General features: G+C 45.0%; 1 protein-coding gene across 7 annotated transcripts in view; it reads right to left on the minus strand.

The window, feature by feature from the left end:
• Positions 1–11,833, minus strand: part of LOC118371758 (RNA binding protein fox-1 homolog 2-like) — a 28,339-nt gene extending 16,506 nt beyond the window's left edge. For 2 of the 7 annotated variants that reach the window (XR_008096804.1, XM_052500431.1), the window contains exons 1-4: positions 8,100–8,435; positions 755–964; positions 426–587; positions 27–80 (exon numbers count right to left, since the gene is read on the minus strand). Coding sequence is in view for 5 of the 7 variants with exons in the window: in XM_052500431.1 (XP_052356391.1) it covers positions 27–80; positions 426–587; positions 755–964; positions 8,100–8,141 (468 nt within the window). In the remaining 2 variants the exon portion in view is untranslated. Of the gene's footprint in view, positions 1–26; positions 81–425; positions 588–754; positions 965–8,099; positions 8,441–11,783 lie in introns of those variants that run through there. The other 5 variants (XR_008096803.1, XM_052500435.1, XM_052500436.1 and 2 more) reach the window with 4 other exon arrangements.
• Positions 11,834–13,254: the final 1,421 nt, after the last annotated feature.

The raw sequence follows: 13,254 nt of genomic DNA on the forward strand, positions 1-13,254 counted from the left end.
GGTAGGTTGATGTGTACATGTCATACCTTCGATCCTCTCTCGTTGAATATGATCTCTACGTCGAGGATCTTTCCAAATTGCTGTAAGGAAAAAAAAAAAAGGGGGGCAGCATCAATAAGCATGGCACTGCAAACTACTGCATTGAAAATGAAATACAAAAATTGAACACAAGGCGTCAGTATTGTACCGGACATATAAACTAGCAGAAATCATGCTGAACTTTTTAATGACCAGTTCTATTCCTCTTAGAGCAGAGAATTGAGAGGCACTTTTTCCTGCTCCGTATTTAGGAACCTTTACTAAAACGCTCATTTAAAAGTCCTAAAATGGATGTAGCAATCACAGATTGCTCCTTTAAATCACTAACTAATCTAGAATGTCAGGTTTGTGGATGGGGAAAAAGGACAATATTCCTAGTCTTGTACCCCAAACATCTGCCGGAGGTCAGGGTCTCTGAAGCGGAAGGGAATGTTGGAGACGTGGAGGCGTTTGGGGGTCCCCTTCTCTGAGTCGTCACCTACGGAACCCCCGCTAACACCTCCTGTACACACCAACTGGGTATCAATCTGTGACGACACATCTGACTGCTGTGAGAAAGAAAGAGTGAAAGAAATAGGAAGAAAGAGTGAGAGAGGCAGACAGACAGAGAAAGAAAGAGGCATAGACACAGCGAGAAAGTGGGGATTTAATAGACACTTACTCCCTCATTCACAGCGTGAAACAAACTCGCTGGTAAAACAAAAAACAAACTCACGTGCGTGGTTAAGCTGTTCGGGACACTTGTCGGGGTGTTAAGGCCTGCCTGTCCGGCCTCCACCGACCCCTGGATGGCCCCTGCGGCGTACAGACTGGCCCCGTACTCCAGGGCCAAGCCGTTCTGGGGGGGTGGAGGGGGAGGAGGGGGGAAGGCGGAGAAGGATGGGGGGACGAGACCCTCTTGACCACCTCCTGCATCCTGAGAGCCCTGAGGGTGAGAGAGAGAGAGAGAGAGAGAGAGAGAGAGAGAGAGACAGACAGAGAGAGACAGGGAGAGAGAGACAGACAGGAGAGACAGACAGGAGAGAGAGAGACAGAGAGAGAGAGAGAGAGAGAGAGAGAGAGAGAGAGAGAGAGAGAGAGAGAGAAAAGGAAGAGAGAGGTGAGTGGTCTTAAGTAACTGGCTGGCTATACTCCACCGTATTCCTTTACCGACAGAGAGCCGGAGAGAGAGCCTGAGAGAACATCACTAGGGGTAAGACCACTTTCCCAAGAGGTTCGGTTTAAAAGGCTTACAGGCACGGATATTATATTTCCATCCCCCCGGTGTGTGTGTGCTGTTGTCCATTAAATATTCACTACAGGCCCATCTATTATTGAGGGGGTCAGCAGCTTCCACACAGTGAAGCAGCACAATAGATGCCGACGCCCACACACAGACACAAACAGATAGACACATACACACCTCAACACACTAACTATGACACGCAAACGCCCACAAGCCTAAACATTCAAAGGCTGACTGTTGGATAACGGCTGTGCTATAATCTAATGCCCACAACTACCCGAAATACTCTCTCACACACACACACACACACACACACAACAGTGCATTCCTTGCTTACTGGCAGAGGGGCATCGCTACCCTAAATGGAAATGGTGAGAGTGCTGAAAGAGATGACGGAGAGACAAGAGAGGAAAGGGGGATGGGATATGGTGAAGGAAAGGACAGGAGAGACAAGAGGAGAGGAAAGGGGGATGGGATATGGAGAGGGAAAGGACAGGAGAGGTGAAGACTGACAGAAAAGTCCTGCTACTGATCCATGAAATACTAGATTCAACGTGTTTCATTCATTTACTATATCAGACTGCTAGAAACGGGTTTGGCCTAGATTGTTGACAACATAACTATATACAGTGGGGAGAACAAGTATTTGATACACTGCCGATTTTGCAGGTTTTCCTACTAACAAAGCTTGTAGAGGTCTGTAATTTTTATCATAGGTACACTTCAACTGTGAGAGACGAAATCTAAAACAAAAATCCAGAAAATCACATTGTATGATTACCTGTATTAACTGCACCTGTTTGAACTCATTACCTGTATAAAAGACACCTGTCCACACACTCAATCAAACAGACTACAACCTATCCACAATGGCCAAGACCAGAGAGCTGTGTAAGGACATCAGGGGAAAAATTGTAGACCTGCACAAGGCTGGGATTGGCTACAGGACAATAGGCAAGCAGCTTGGCGAGTAGACAACAACTGGTGGCGCAATTATTAGAAAATGGAAGAAGTTCAAGATGACAGTCAATCACCCTCGGTCTGGTGGTCCATGCAAGATCTCACCTCGTGGGGCATCAATGATCATGAGGAATGTGAGGGATCAGCCCAGAACTACATGGCAGGACCTGGTCAATGACCTGAAGAGAGCTGGGACCACAGTCTCAAAGAAAACCATTAGTAACACACTACGCCGTCATGGATTAAAATCATGCAGCGCACGCAAGGTCCCCCTGCTCAAGCCAACGCATGTCCAGGCCCGTCTGAAGTTTGCCAATGACCATCTGGATGATCCAGAGGAGGAACGGGAGAAGGTCATGTGGTCTGATGGGACAAAAATAGAGCCTTTTGGTCTAAACTCCACCCGCCGTGTTTGGAGGAAGAAGAAGGATGAGTACAACCCCTGAGAACACCATCCCAACCGTGAAGCATGGAGGTGGAAACATCATTCTTTGGGGATGCTTTTCTGCAAAGGGGACAGGATGACTGCACCGTATTGAGGGGAGGATGGATGGGGCCATGTATCGCGAGATCTTGGCCAACAATCTCCTTCCCTCAGTAAGAGCATTGAAGATGGGTCGTGGCTGGGTCTTCCAGCATGACAACGACCCGAAACACACAGCAAGGGCAACTAAGGAGTGGCTCCGTAAGAAGCATCTCAATGTCATGGAGTGGCCTACCCAGTCTCCAGACCTGAACCCAATAGAAAATCTTTGGAGGGAGCTGAAAGTCCGTATTGCCCAGCGACAGCCCCGAAACCTGAAGGATCTGGAGAAGGTCTGTAAGGAGGAGTGGGCCAAAATCCCTGCTGCAGTGTGTGCAAACATGGTCAAGAACTACAGGAAACGTATGATCTCTGTAATTGCAAACAAAGGTTTCTGTACCAAATATTAAGTTCTGCTTTTCTGATGTATCAAATTCTTATATCATGCAATAAAATGCAAATTAATTACTTAAAAATCATACAATGTGATTTCTGGATTATTTATTTTTTGATTCTGTCTCTCAGTTGAAGTGTACCTTTAATAAAAAATTACAGACCTCCACGTGCTTTGTAAGTAGGAAAACCTGCAAAATCGGCAGTGTATCAAATACTTGTTCTCCCCACTGTATAGTCTCCAAATGTTTATTGAAAATAAATACATCTGCACAATGAGCTCTTGTTGTCTCTCAAATACATTGTTAGTTGTAGGTTAGCTAGCTAGCAAATGTTTTGCCATATTAGCATTCACATGAAATGAGTCAAAACGAGACATGATATCACAGCTGTGGTCCCATGTGGCGCAGGGTTGTGGGTTCGATTCCCACGGGGGACCAGTACGAAAATGTATGCGCCCACTACTGTAAGTCGCTCTCGATAAGAGCGTCTGCTGAATGACTTCAATGTCAAATCAATAACAAGGAAACTATCAGAATGTCAGCGTCTTGTCATTGTTGCTAGCTAGCTGACAATTTATGTGACGTTGTCTATAGATAATGACAAGCATCAGTTGATAGAGCAATAATGCTGTGTTATCTAAAACACAACATCTGTGTGTGTGATGGGGTGAAGCATTTCCCTGCTGTGTGGTACAATACATCCAGAGTCCCTGAGGGAGTGTTAGGACAGAGTGTGTGTGTGCCATCTGTTTAAGCTCCTGACCTTTCGCTGCCTTGCACCTGTGACAAGCTGGGGACGCTGGGCAAGCCTGGGTCATTTTGATTCTTACAGAACAGAAAAAGAAAGAAAACAGGGCAAAACCCCCAAGCCCCTTTCCCACTGTACATGTTTCTAACCGTGGGTTGTTCTATGTAGACTTGGAAAAAGCCTTGACGCTAAAATATTGGCAAATATTTCAAATACTTCATAAGGTGTATGCACCAATTTGTAAGTCGCTCTGGATAAGAGCGTCTGCTAAATGACTTAAATGTAAATGTAAATGTAAATAATATCCCATTCTATTCCCTTGCTTTGTTTTTCAATTCTGCCAAACCGAAACACAGAAAAATGGAGCAACCTTGAGTCTTCCATTTTAGCTGAACGACTGCGTGACCTTTCAAAGAGAATATTCATGTTCTATTTTCCACACAGGCCTGATACTGCACACCATGGGTATCTCCCAAATGGAGCCCTGTTCCCTGTATAGTGCACTTATTTTGACCAGAGTCCTGTGGGCATCAACTAGAATGGTCTCCTGGTCTGTCAGGATCGCCTTGTTATGTGATTTAGACTAAGTTGCTTTGTCATTCTCTCTGGGTAAGAGCATCTGCTGAATACATACATAGATTGCGTAACAAAGAGAGGGATGGCTGAGAGAGGGATGGATGGAGAAAGAGCAGGACAGGGAGAAGGGGAGATATTGTCACTCTGATGTGGGGTGTCCTGTAGACAGATGTGGCACGCATCTTGTCAGCACACACTTGTAAACGTGCGTGTGTGTCCCTGGTTGTGTAAGCTTATGCCGTCAGTTCAGCGGAGCCTGTGATTCAGAGGCAGTAGCTGCAGCTGACTTACTTTCGGGTCAGTTAGCGCCGGCTAGCTAGTGTGTTTGAGGAGCCTGGCATGTCAGAAAATGCACTCCTCTGCCCTGTCTGACTGCAGCAGTGTCACTGTGTGCGCGTGTGTAGATAACCGCGGCTAACCAGGCCAGATCTAGGCCTTTCGACATGAATAATGACTTATCAGGGACCTCTTTGTCTAATGGGTGTATGGCATAAGTCTACAGCCTAATTCTAAAGCACTGGAGTGTATGAAGAATGGGGGAAGGTGGCATTCATTGGACACTTACTGAACTGTAGATGATGCATGAATTGAAAGGTGCAGTTCTGTTGTCAGTACATTAGACACGAAGCTTAACAGTACACAATTCAGAATACTATTTATTAAATTCTTGGCACGTTTACCAGCCATCTATACATTCCTAACATAAAGAACTGTAGAAGAAACCCTTCCTTTCCTTCCTTGTTAAATAATTCCATCCTCCTAAGCCGCCCCCTCTCCCCATCACTCTCCTCCCTCCCACTCGCTCTCCTCCTGCTGCTGCTGTTCTCCCTGTCCTCCCCCTCAACTCCACCCTTCTTTTTTTTAACGCTTCATTAAATCCAGACGGGACCCTTGCATCCACCCCCCCCAGTCAACCTCGCTGCCAGGCAGCCTCATAGCAACAGAACATTAGCTCGCCCCGTAAACTCCTCCCACTCCACATCTCCTTATAGGGTAACATGTCTGCTTGTCATGAAGCCCCTCTCACTCCACCCCAACATCCATTTCCTTGTAGGGTCTTATGCATGCTCCAGATTATCACGTGCACACCACGTTCTCTGTCATCTCTCCTGTATTGTTTCTGGTATTAATGGTCTGTTAGGCTCCGGTGCAACTCTTTATGAAAGGTACACATTCAAGACAGACATGGTTGACAATATCTGTCGGTCAATATTGCTTTACCGTACCGCTTGTCAACCATGCAACTACGCACGCAGCCCCAGACAAACAAACAAACACACACACACAGGTGAACACACAAACAGGAGTCTATTGACACTACATATGTCGTTCCTCCTCTTCTAACACATTGTCAGTGACCATGGAACTAGTTCGTCTTGTTCAGAGGACACGGAGAGCTCAATACCAATCTGACTCTGGCTTTCCCATGGCCAACGTGTTCATGTGTGTACATAAGCTAGTGCCTAGATGACCGTTGTACTGTCAATCACACCGTGCACTGAGCAGTTGGAGCAAGGCTTGTTGGGATTCCACATCCTGCCCTCCTTTGGTTAGTGCATCATTAGTTTTCAGAAGCATATCAGTTTAGCGCTGCCATAGAGTGGACACAAATGAACATTCAAAATGGACCTCGGCAAAGACGCCTTCCACAGTCCCAATAGTAGAACGGTTTTGCAGTGTTAACTGGACCCATTATTATTACATTTGAAGCACGGCTCAGGACATTGTGTATGCTTCATGCCCGTGTGGGCATGTAAAAAGTTGTTACACTTCCTAGTGACACTTCACGCCTACCTCGATCAATGAATGGTCATCATAGCAACAAAACCAATAGCCCATTTTGAAGAAAGGGGGCAGAATCATAAATCACCGTAGTGTAGGCCTTTGAAGAATGTCAAGAGCTTTTGACCTCCATAGTGTGTGTGTGTGGGGGGGTGCCAGGTAGGCGTCTCTCCCATGCCTTAGGGCACACGCTTGGGTGGGGCTCTGCAAATACTTCTCTATTTCTCCAACCCTCTCGCTTTCTCTCAGTGCTAGGCTATCCCTATTAGCACAATTAACTATGTTTTAAAGGAACACCTTAAAACAGAAGCTATAATTTACAGTGCCAGTGCTTCTCCACAAAGAAACAAAAAAATCCCCCCTTTCAAGTGAAATGCAACTTTGGATCCACAGAACTGCATTGTCAGCGATTCAGCATTCTATTAAGTCACGCAACAAACTAGCTTTGTCCAGTGAGCTATCCATCTCACTGTCTAGATTGTATATCTACACCCATCTACCTCCCTTATCCATTTCTCTATCAGTCCATCTGTGTATAATCTATCCTTTAGGAACAACTATGACTTTTATGGGCCTTCCTGCAAAGACAAAAGGTGGGCCGTCTGTCACCTTTCATTTCAATATACAGTCTCCTGTTTCCCCTCTCTCCGTCCCATCCCCCTCTTTCTGGGGCTCTTAAAGGAAAACATTGAGATAACAGCTGCTAGGGCCCCAGGGAGAGGCACAGGGAAAAGAGGTCAAATAGTAAAGGGAGCAGGATTCAAAAGGTACTGCTGAAAGAAGTGTACAGGCCAACGCATGTATGCAGGCAGAGCACTAACCAGGGTAGTCAGTCAGACACTGGTGGAACACATGGTGGGACCACTGTGTCATCCCTCAAATATAATGATATGACGATAGTCTGACACACGGGAGTCTCGACCTTCAACAAAGCGTGTGTGAGTGAGAGAGCGTCTCTCAGAGAGATAAGAGAGTGGGGGGTATTGGTTGAGAAAAAAAGAGAAAGCAAAACAGAGAGAGAGAGACAGACAGAAAGAGAGACCGGCAGAGAGTGAGACAGAGCGAGAGAGAGACAACTGTTCTTGGGGCACCTGTCCCTTTCGCTCAGAGCATAGAGGGATACGTATACAGACAGCTGCAGAATTTCTTTACCCCCATTTGCTCTCCTCCCCCTATTCCCTCTCCTCCCTCCTATTCCCTCTCTCCTCCTCCCTCCTATACGCAAACATGTCTTGAGGCTTACTCAGATCCCGAGGACAGTGCAGGCTAGAGGCCTGTACTTACACGGTCATCCTAAACAAATCCTATATGCTTATTCTCACACGTACACATCCCTTTCCCCGTTCTCCAGATTTGCAGGAACAAATATTCCCGTCCATATGTGCTGCGTATAAACAGAAATGCTACGACGCATGAATTGAGTAGCCAGAGTACAAATGTGGCCAGCGAACGTATCTGTGAGCACTAGAGGCCCAGGGCAAGAGAACAGATGCCATGACAATACGGTACAGCAAAGCTCACACAGCATATTATAATACAGATTCTATCTTCAAAGGCTCCCATCTCTGTCCCTCTCCTAGTGCAGCGCAGTATTCCAGTGTTGATTTGCTATTTACCGACGCTTCTGACTGATGATTGGGTGGAAAGCCATGCATGAAATGGCCTCACTAGCACACCGCTCAAGTAAAAAAGGGTCAAACACAACGCTTGGCATTTGCGCGGAATTAAGAATCGCTGCAGCTAAAGAACCGGCAAACCTAGTTTGTCATTTAATTGTTGTTCCTTTATAAAACAGCAACCGAAACACAGTAGAATAAGCCTTGCAGAAGGGATTTCAAGATCGGAACTCACCGACAACACGGAAGGATAGTACAGTCCCATCATCGTATTCATGCAAAAACTTGAAATGTCCGTTTATCCTCGCTCTCCTTTCCTCCTCTCTATCCGAGTACGTGTCCCCTCTCCAGCTCACTCTCCCGTCTATCTGTCGCTCTTCACAGATTCAAAATCTCCCTCCTCTTCCCTCGCTTGCTCCGTATACCATGCCAATCCCCCCTCCCCACCTCCTCCACTCTCTCTGTCCCTGTCACTCTCCCTCGCTCACTTTCTCTCTATTGTGCTTTCCTTTCCCTCAACCCCCAGCCTTCCGTTTTCTCTGTCGTGCCGTTGCCTGTTCACTGCTCATCCCTCTCTCTCTCACCCAGATAGCCTGATGCTCCCCAGCCACACATCCTCCTCCCCTCCCTACGCCGCCTCCTTTCCCTTGCTGTCACACCTGCAAACTTTCCCCCTCCCCTACTTCTCTCTCTCCCTCCGTGTCGCAGTATTTCCCTCCCCCTGTTCTCTCCATGTAGGTGAGTTAAACTGGGGCTGCTCGCACCACTGGGAGACTGAAGAGAGAACAGAAGCTTTGTTTCCCTCCTTCCTCTCCTTTCTGTTTTTCTCACACTCTCTCATCGTCTCCTGCGTGACACTCTCTGGGCTCTTCCGACGGAAAGTCTTTGATCACCTCGTCTCGTGCTGTCAGTGACAGTTTAGCAGCTCTTCCCCAGGGGGCTTTGTGAGCGACTTCTCATCGTCTCATGTTTTTAACATCTTCGGGCCAACATCCCCTCACGATACCGCCGTGGTCCAAATGGTGTTTTCCTCTATACCGCTTCCTTGAGCAAGACTCGTTTAAGAACAGACAAGTTCTAGGTATTTTCAGTTAAAAGATGCCATTGTTTTCCTTTAGCTGCCATTCCACACTACACAGAGGTATACAGTACGTGGACATGAGGACCGTCCGTATTCTTTTATTTAGCCACAGAACAACAACCAAGGATATAGAGATGTATAGATAGTGGAATGGGAATATCCATTCTAGTAATTCTAATTCCATGCATACATTGTCAGCCGTGTAAAACGTTCATGATGAATGATGTCACACGGCATCCGTAGTGCGAGGGAGCGGGGGATAAAGAGGGAGGGATGAGGGGATTATGGAAAGAGCATGATCTGAGGATTAACAACACCAACTAAACCACCTAATAACACAATCAGCCTCTTAAAACACACCCAGGTAAACACACTGGACATACGGTACACACACAAACACATAAGGTAGGCCCCTATGTATGGTTTTTATTATCATATGGGCGGTGTTGACTGCAGGGCACACACACACACACACACACACACACACACACTTTGTATCTCAGTTAGTAGTGTTTCCACTAGGATTTATTTAGGCAGCGGAGGCAAATACTTTATATCTGGTTCAAGTTTACGTCGAAAAAGACCAAATTATTTAAAAATAAAACTATTCGTAAGTTTACACACACTTAGGTTGGAGTCATTAAAACTCGTTTTTCAACCACTCCATAAATGTCTTGTTAACAAACTATAGTTTTGGCAAGTCAGTTAGGATATCTACTTTGTGCATGACAAGTAATTTTTCCAACAACTGTTTATAGACAGATTATTTCACTTCATCACAATTCCAGTGGGTCAGATGTTTACATACACTAAGTTGACTGTGCCTTTAAACAGCTTGGAAAATCCCAGAAAATGATGTCATGGCTTTAGAAGATTCTGATGGGCTAATTGACCACATTTGAGTCAATTGGGGGTGTACCTGTGGATGAATTTCAAGGCCTACCTTCCAACCCAGTGCCTCTTCGCTTGACATCATGGGAAAATCTAAAAAAATCAGCCAAGACCTCAGAAGAAAAATTGTAGACCTCCACAAGTGTGGTTCATCCTTGGGAGCAATTTCCAAATGCCTGAAGGTACCACATTCATCTGTACAAACAATAGTACGCAAGTATAAACACCATGGGACCACGCAGCCATCATACCGCTCAGGAAGGAGACACGTTCTGTATCCTAGAGATGAACGTGCTTTGGTGTGAAAAGTGCAAATCAATCCCAGAACAGCAAAAGACCTTATGAAGATGCTGGAGGAAGCAGGTAAAAAAGTATCTATATCCACAGTAAAACGAGTCCTATATCGACATAACCTGAAATGCTGCTCAGTAAGGAATAAGCCACTGCTCCAAAACCACCATAAAAAAAGCCAGACTACAGTTTGCAACTGCACATGGGGACAAAGATCATACTTTTTGGAGAAAAGTCCTCTGGTCTGATGAAACGAATATAGAAATGTTTGACCATAATGACCATCGTATGTTTGGAGGAAAAAGGGAGGCTTGCAAGCCGAAGAACACCATCCCAACCGTGAAGCACGGGGTGGCAGCATCATGTTGTAGGGGTGCTTTGCTGCAGGAGGGACTGGTGCACTTCACAAAATAGATGGCTTCATGAGGGAGAAAAATAATGTGGATATATTGAAGCAACATCTCAAGACATCAGTCAGGAAATTAAAGCTTGGTCGGAAATGGGTCTTCCAAATGGACAATGACCCCAAGCATACTTCCAAAGTTGTGGCAAAATAGCTTAAGGACAACGAAGTCAAGGTATTGGAGTGGCCATCACAAAGCCCTGACCTCAATCCTATAGAGAATTTGTGGGCAGAACTGAAAAAGCATGCGCGAGTAAGGAGGCCTACAAACCTGACTCAGTTACACCAGCTCTGTCAGGAGGAATGGGCCCAAATTCACCCAATTTATTGTGTGAAGCTTGTGGAAGGCTCCCTGAAACATTTGACCCAAGTTAAACAATTTAAAGGCAATGCTACCAAATACTAACTGAGTGTATGTAAACTTCTGATCCACTGGGAATCAGATGAAAGAAATAAAAGCTGAAATAAATCACTCTCTCTAGTATTATTCTGACATGTCACATTCTTAAAATAAAGTGGTGATCCTAACAGGCCAAAAACATAATCTTTACTAGGATTAAATGTCAGGAATGGTGAAAAACTGAGTTTAAATGTATTTGGCTAAGGTGTATGTAAATTCCGACTTCAACTGTACATATATATATATATACATATGTGTGTGTGTACACACACACACACACACACACACACACACACACACACACACACACACACACACACACACACACACACACACACACACATATACAGGCAAAACGCTGTAGTATATACTCAAAACATTAAGTTTTAGAACAGTAAGGGAGAAATTGAAGCTACTGGCAGGACAGCTCGACTACATCATCCATGCCATATCTATGTGCTTATCTTGATATTGAATTTAAATTCCTACCATATTTCTTGGTTATCCAAGGGCAAACAGGAAATAAAAATAAACCTAGAGAGCAACCATATGCCTAATGTAAAGCCATATTTACAAAGCGTAAACTTATATAGAGAAGGTTATTCGAATGCATTCAGTTGTACAACTGATGAGGTGTCCCCCTTTCCCTTACATGAAGTTGCCAGGCTCCCAAATCAAAAAAGGATCTGAATCCACATCACCACCTTGTGGTTTGAAGAGCTTAGAAAATAACTTAAATATGTCGTTGCCCATATATGGAAGAGCACAATGGAGGACATAAGATAATGAACATATATCATACAATATGCAAATGTCTCACATGTATGCAATTATGTTAAAACTGTAGTCTTACCTGACTGTGGGTTGGGTATCCATGGTAACCAAGGGTCAGGGGGTCATTGTTCTGAAAGAGAAGAGAGCAGACATTTAAAAACAAGAAAAATGTATTTAGTTTGTCTCGCCGAAAAATGGTCACCAACTACACAAAGGTCACCAATTATTATAATTTTTACATCAACGTTTGACCCGTTTGTGTCCGTTTTAAGTTGTATAATCTTCACTCCTTTATTCGCTCTTTCCAGCCAATCATCCCTCTCTCCTCACCAGTATATTCCATGTTCCAGCTAATTGATGCATTAATGGCCACACTAATCAAATTAATTCTGCCTGTGCCTCACACACTCCTCTAGCTAGCTCCCCCACTCAATGTCCTGGTGTGTCCTCTTCCGCTCTCTTCTCACGCCAGTAGAGCTATTGTGTGTTAGTTAGGAGAGATAAGAGGACAGGGGGAGAGAGAGAAAGAACGAGGGAGAAGGAGGGGGAGAGACTCATCGTAGCGCTTAAATCAGAAATAGGTCACAAGTGTCATGGAGTATACTGCCTCCCTCACATCATCTGCCCTGATGCAACCCACTGTCAGATTCCTCTCATTTATTTGCTCCGTTATAACTGGTGAGGGCAGTGTTGCAAGAGAAAGAGAGAAAATGGAAAGAGAGATGTAGGCTACCTACCAAATATTTGGTGAGTAATTACCTAGTGTCCTCATTAAGCTCTCCTCTTCCCCCATTGTGCTATCAGTTAATGTTAGGTTACCCGATGTTAACTAAGCTGCGACTGCCTGTTATAAAACATATACTTGTAACACACTTTATTCACACACACATAACACCATGTACTGGCATTTATGCAGTGTTCTATCAAAATACGCCATGTGCTGGTTTTACAGCAATTACTATACGCTCGGTTTGAGGGGAATAAAATATATAGGCTTGGCTGTGTCTGTGTATCGCTACATCAAAACCATCTCTCATTTCTGTTTTCCTCCTCCCTCCAGCCCTCCCCCTCATCTCCCTTTCATCTGGAACCAAAGTCCCTCGCCTGTGTTGTCCCCGGAGGGAACACTTTGCTACGCGCGCATCACAGCTTGAGCCCTCACAATGAGCGCTGTAGCCATCTACCTCAAGCCACAGGCCACGTTACACAAAACACTCCATCGTAATACTTATGGAATTCAAAAGTAGAAAGTAGAGAGAAGAGTTGCTATGCTCGTTCACTGCCGTTTGAGTAAGTGTCCTGGAGAGCCAAAAATGTACTTAGAGAACAGACTTTTGAGGCAACAGTAAATTATTAATTGCCTTTTAGAAGCCTGACTAACATGAATAAAGTATAAACATCTATTTGAAACGGAGGGTAAATTCCCCGAACTGTGTTGTAGTCATGAAGGCAGACGTGCAATAACACTAGTCAAATCCAGACATTTCTTAAGGGGCCCCGCAAAATCTGACAATTATGTTGAAAGATCTAAGGGAGAAGGGCCGGGGTGA

Source organism: Oncorhynchus keta, unplaced genomic scaffold, assembly GCF_023373465.1.
Source record: "Oncorhynchus keta strain PuntledgeMale-10-30-2019 unplaced genomic scaffold, Oket_V2 Un_contig_1042_pilon_pilon, whole genome shotgun sequence".
Taxonomy (NCBI): Eukaryota; Metazoa; Chordata; class Actinopteri; order Salmoniformes; family Salmonidae; genus Oncorhynchus; species Oncorhynchus keta.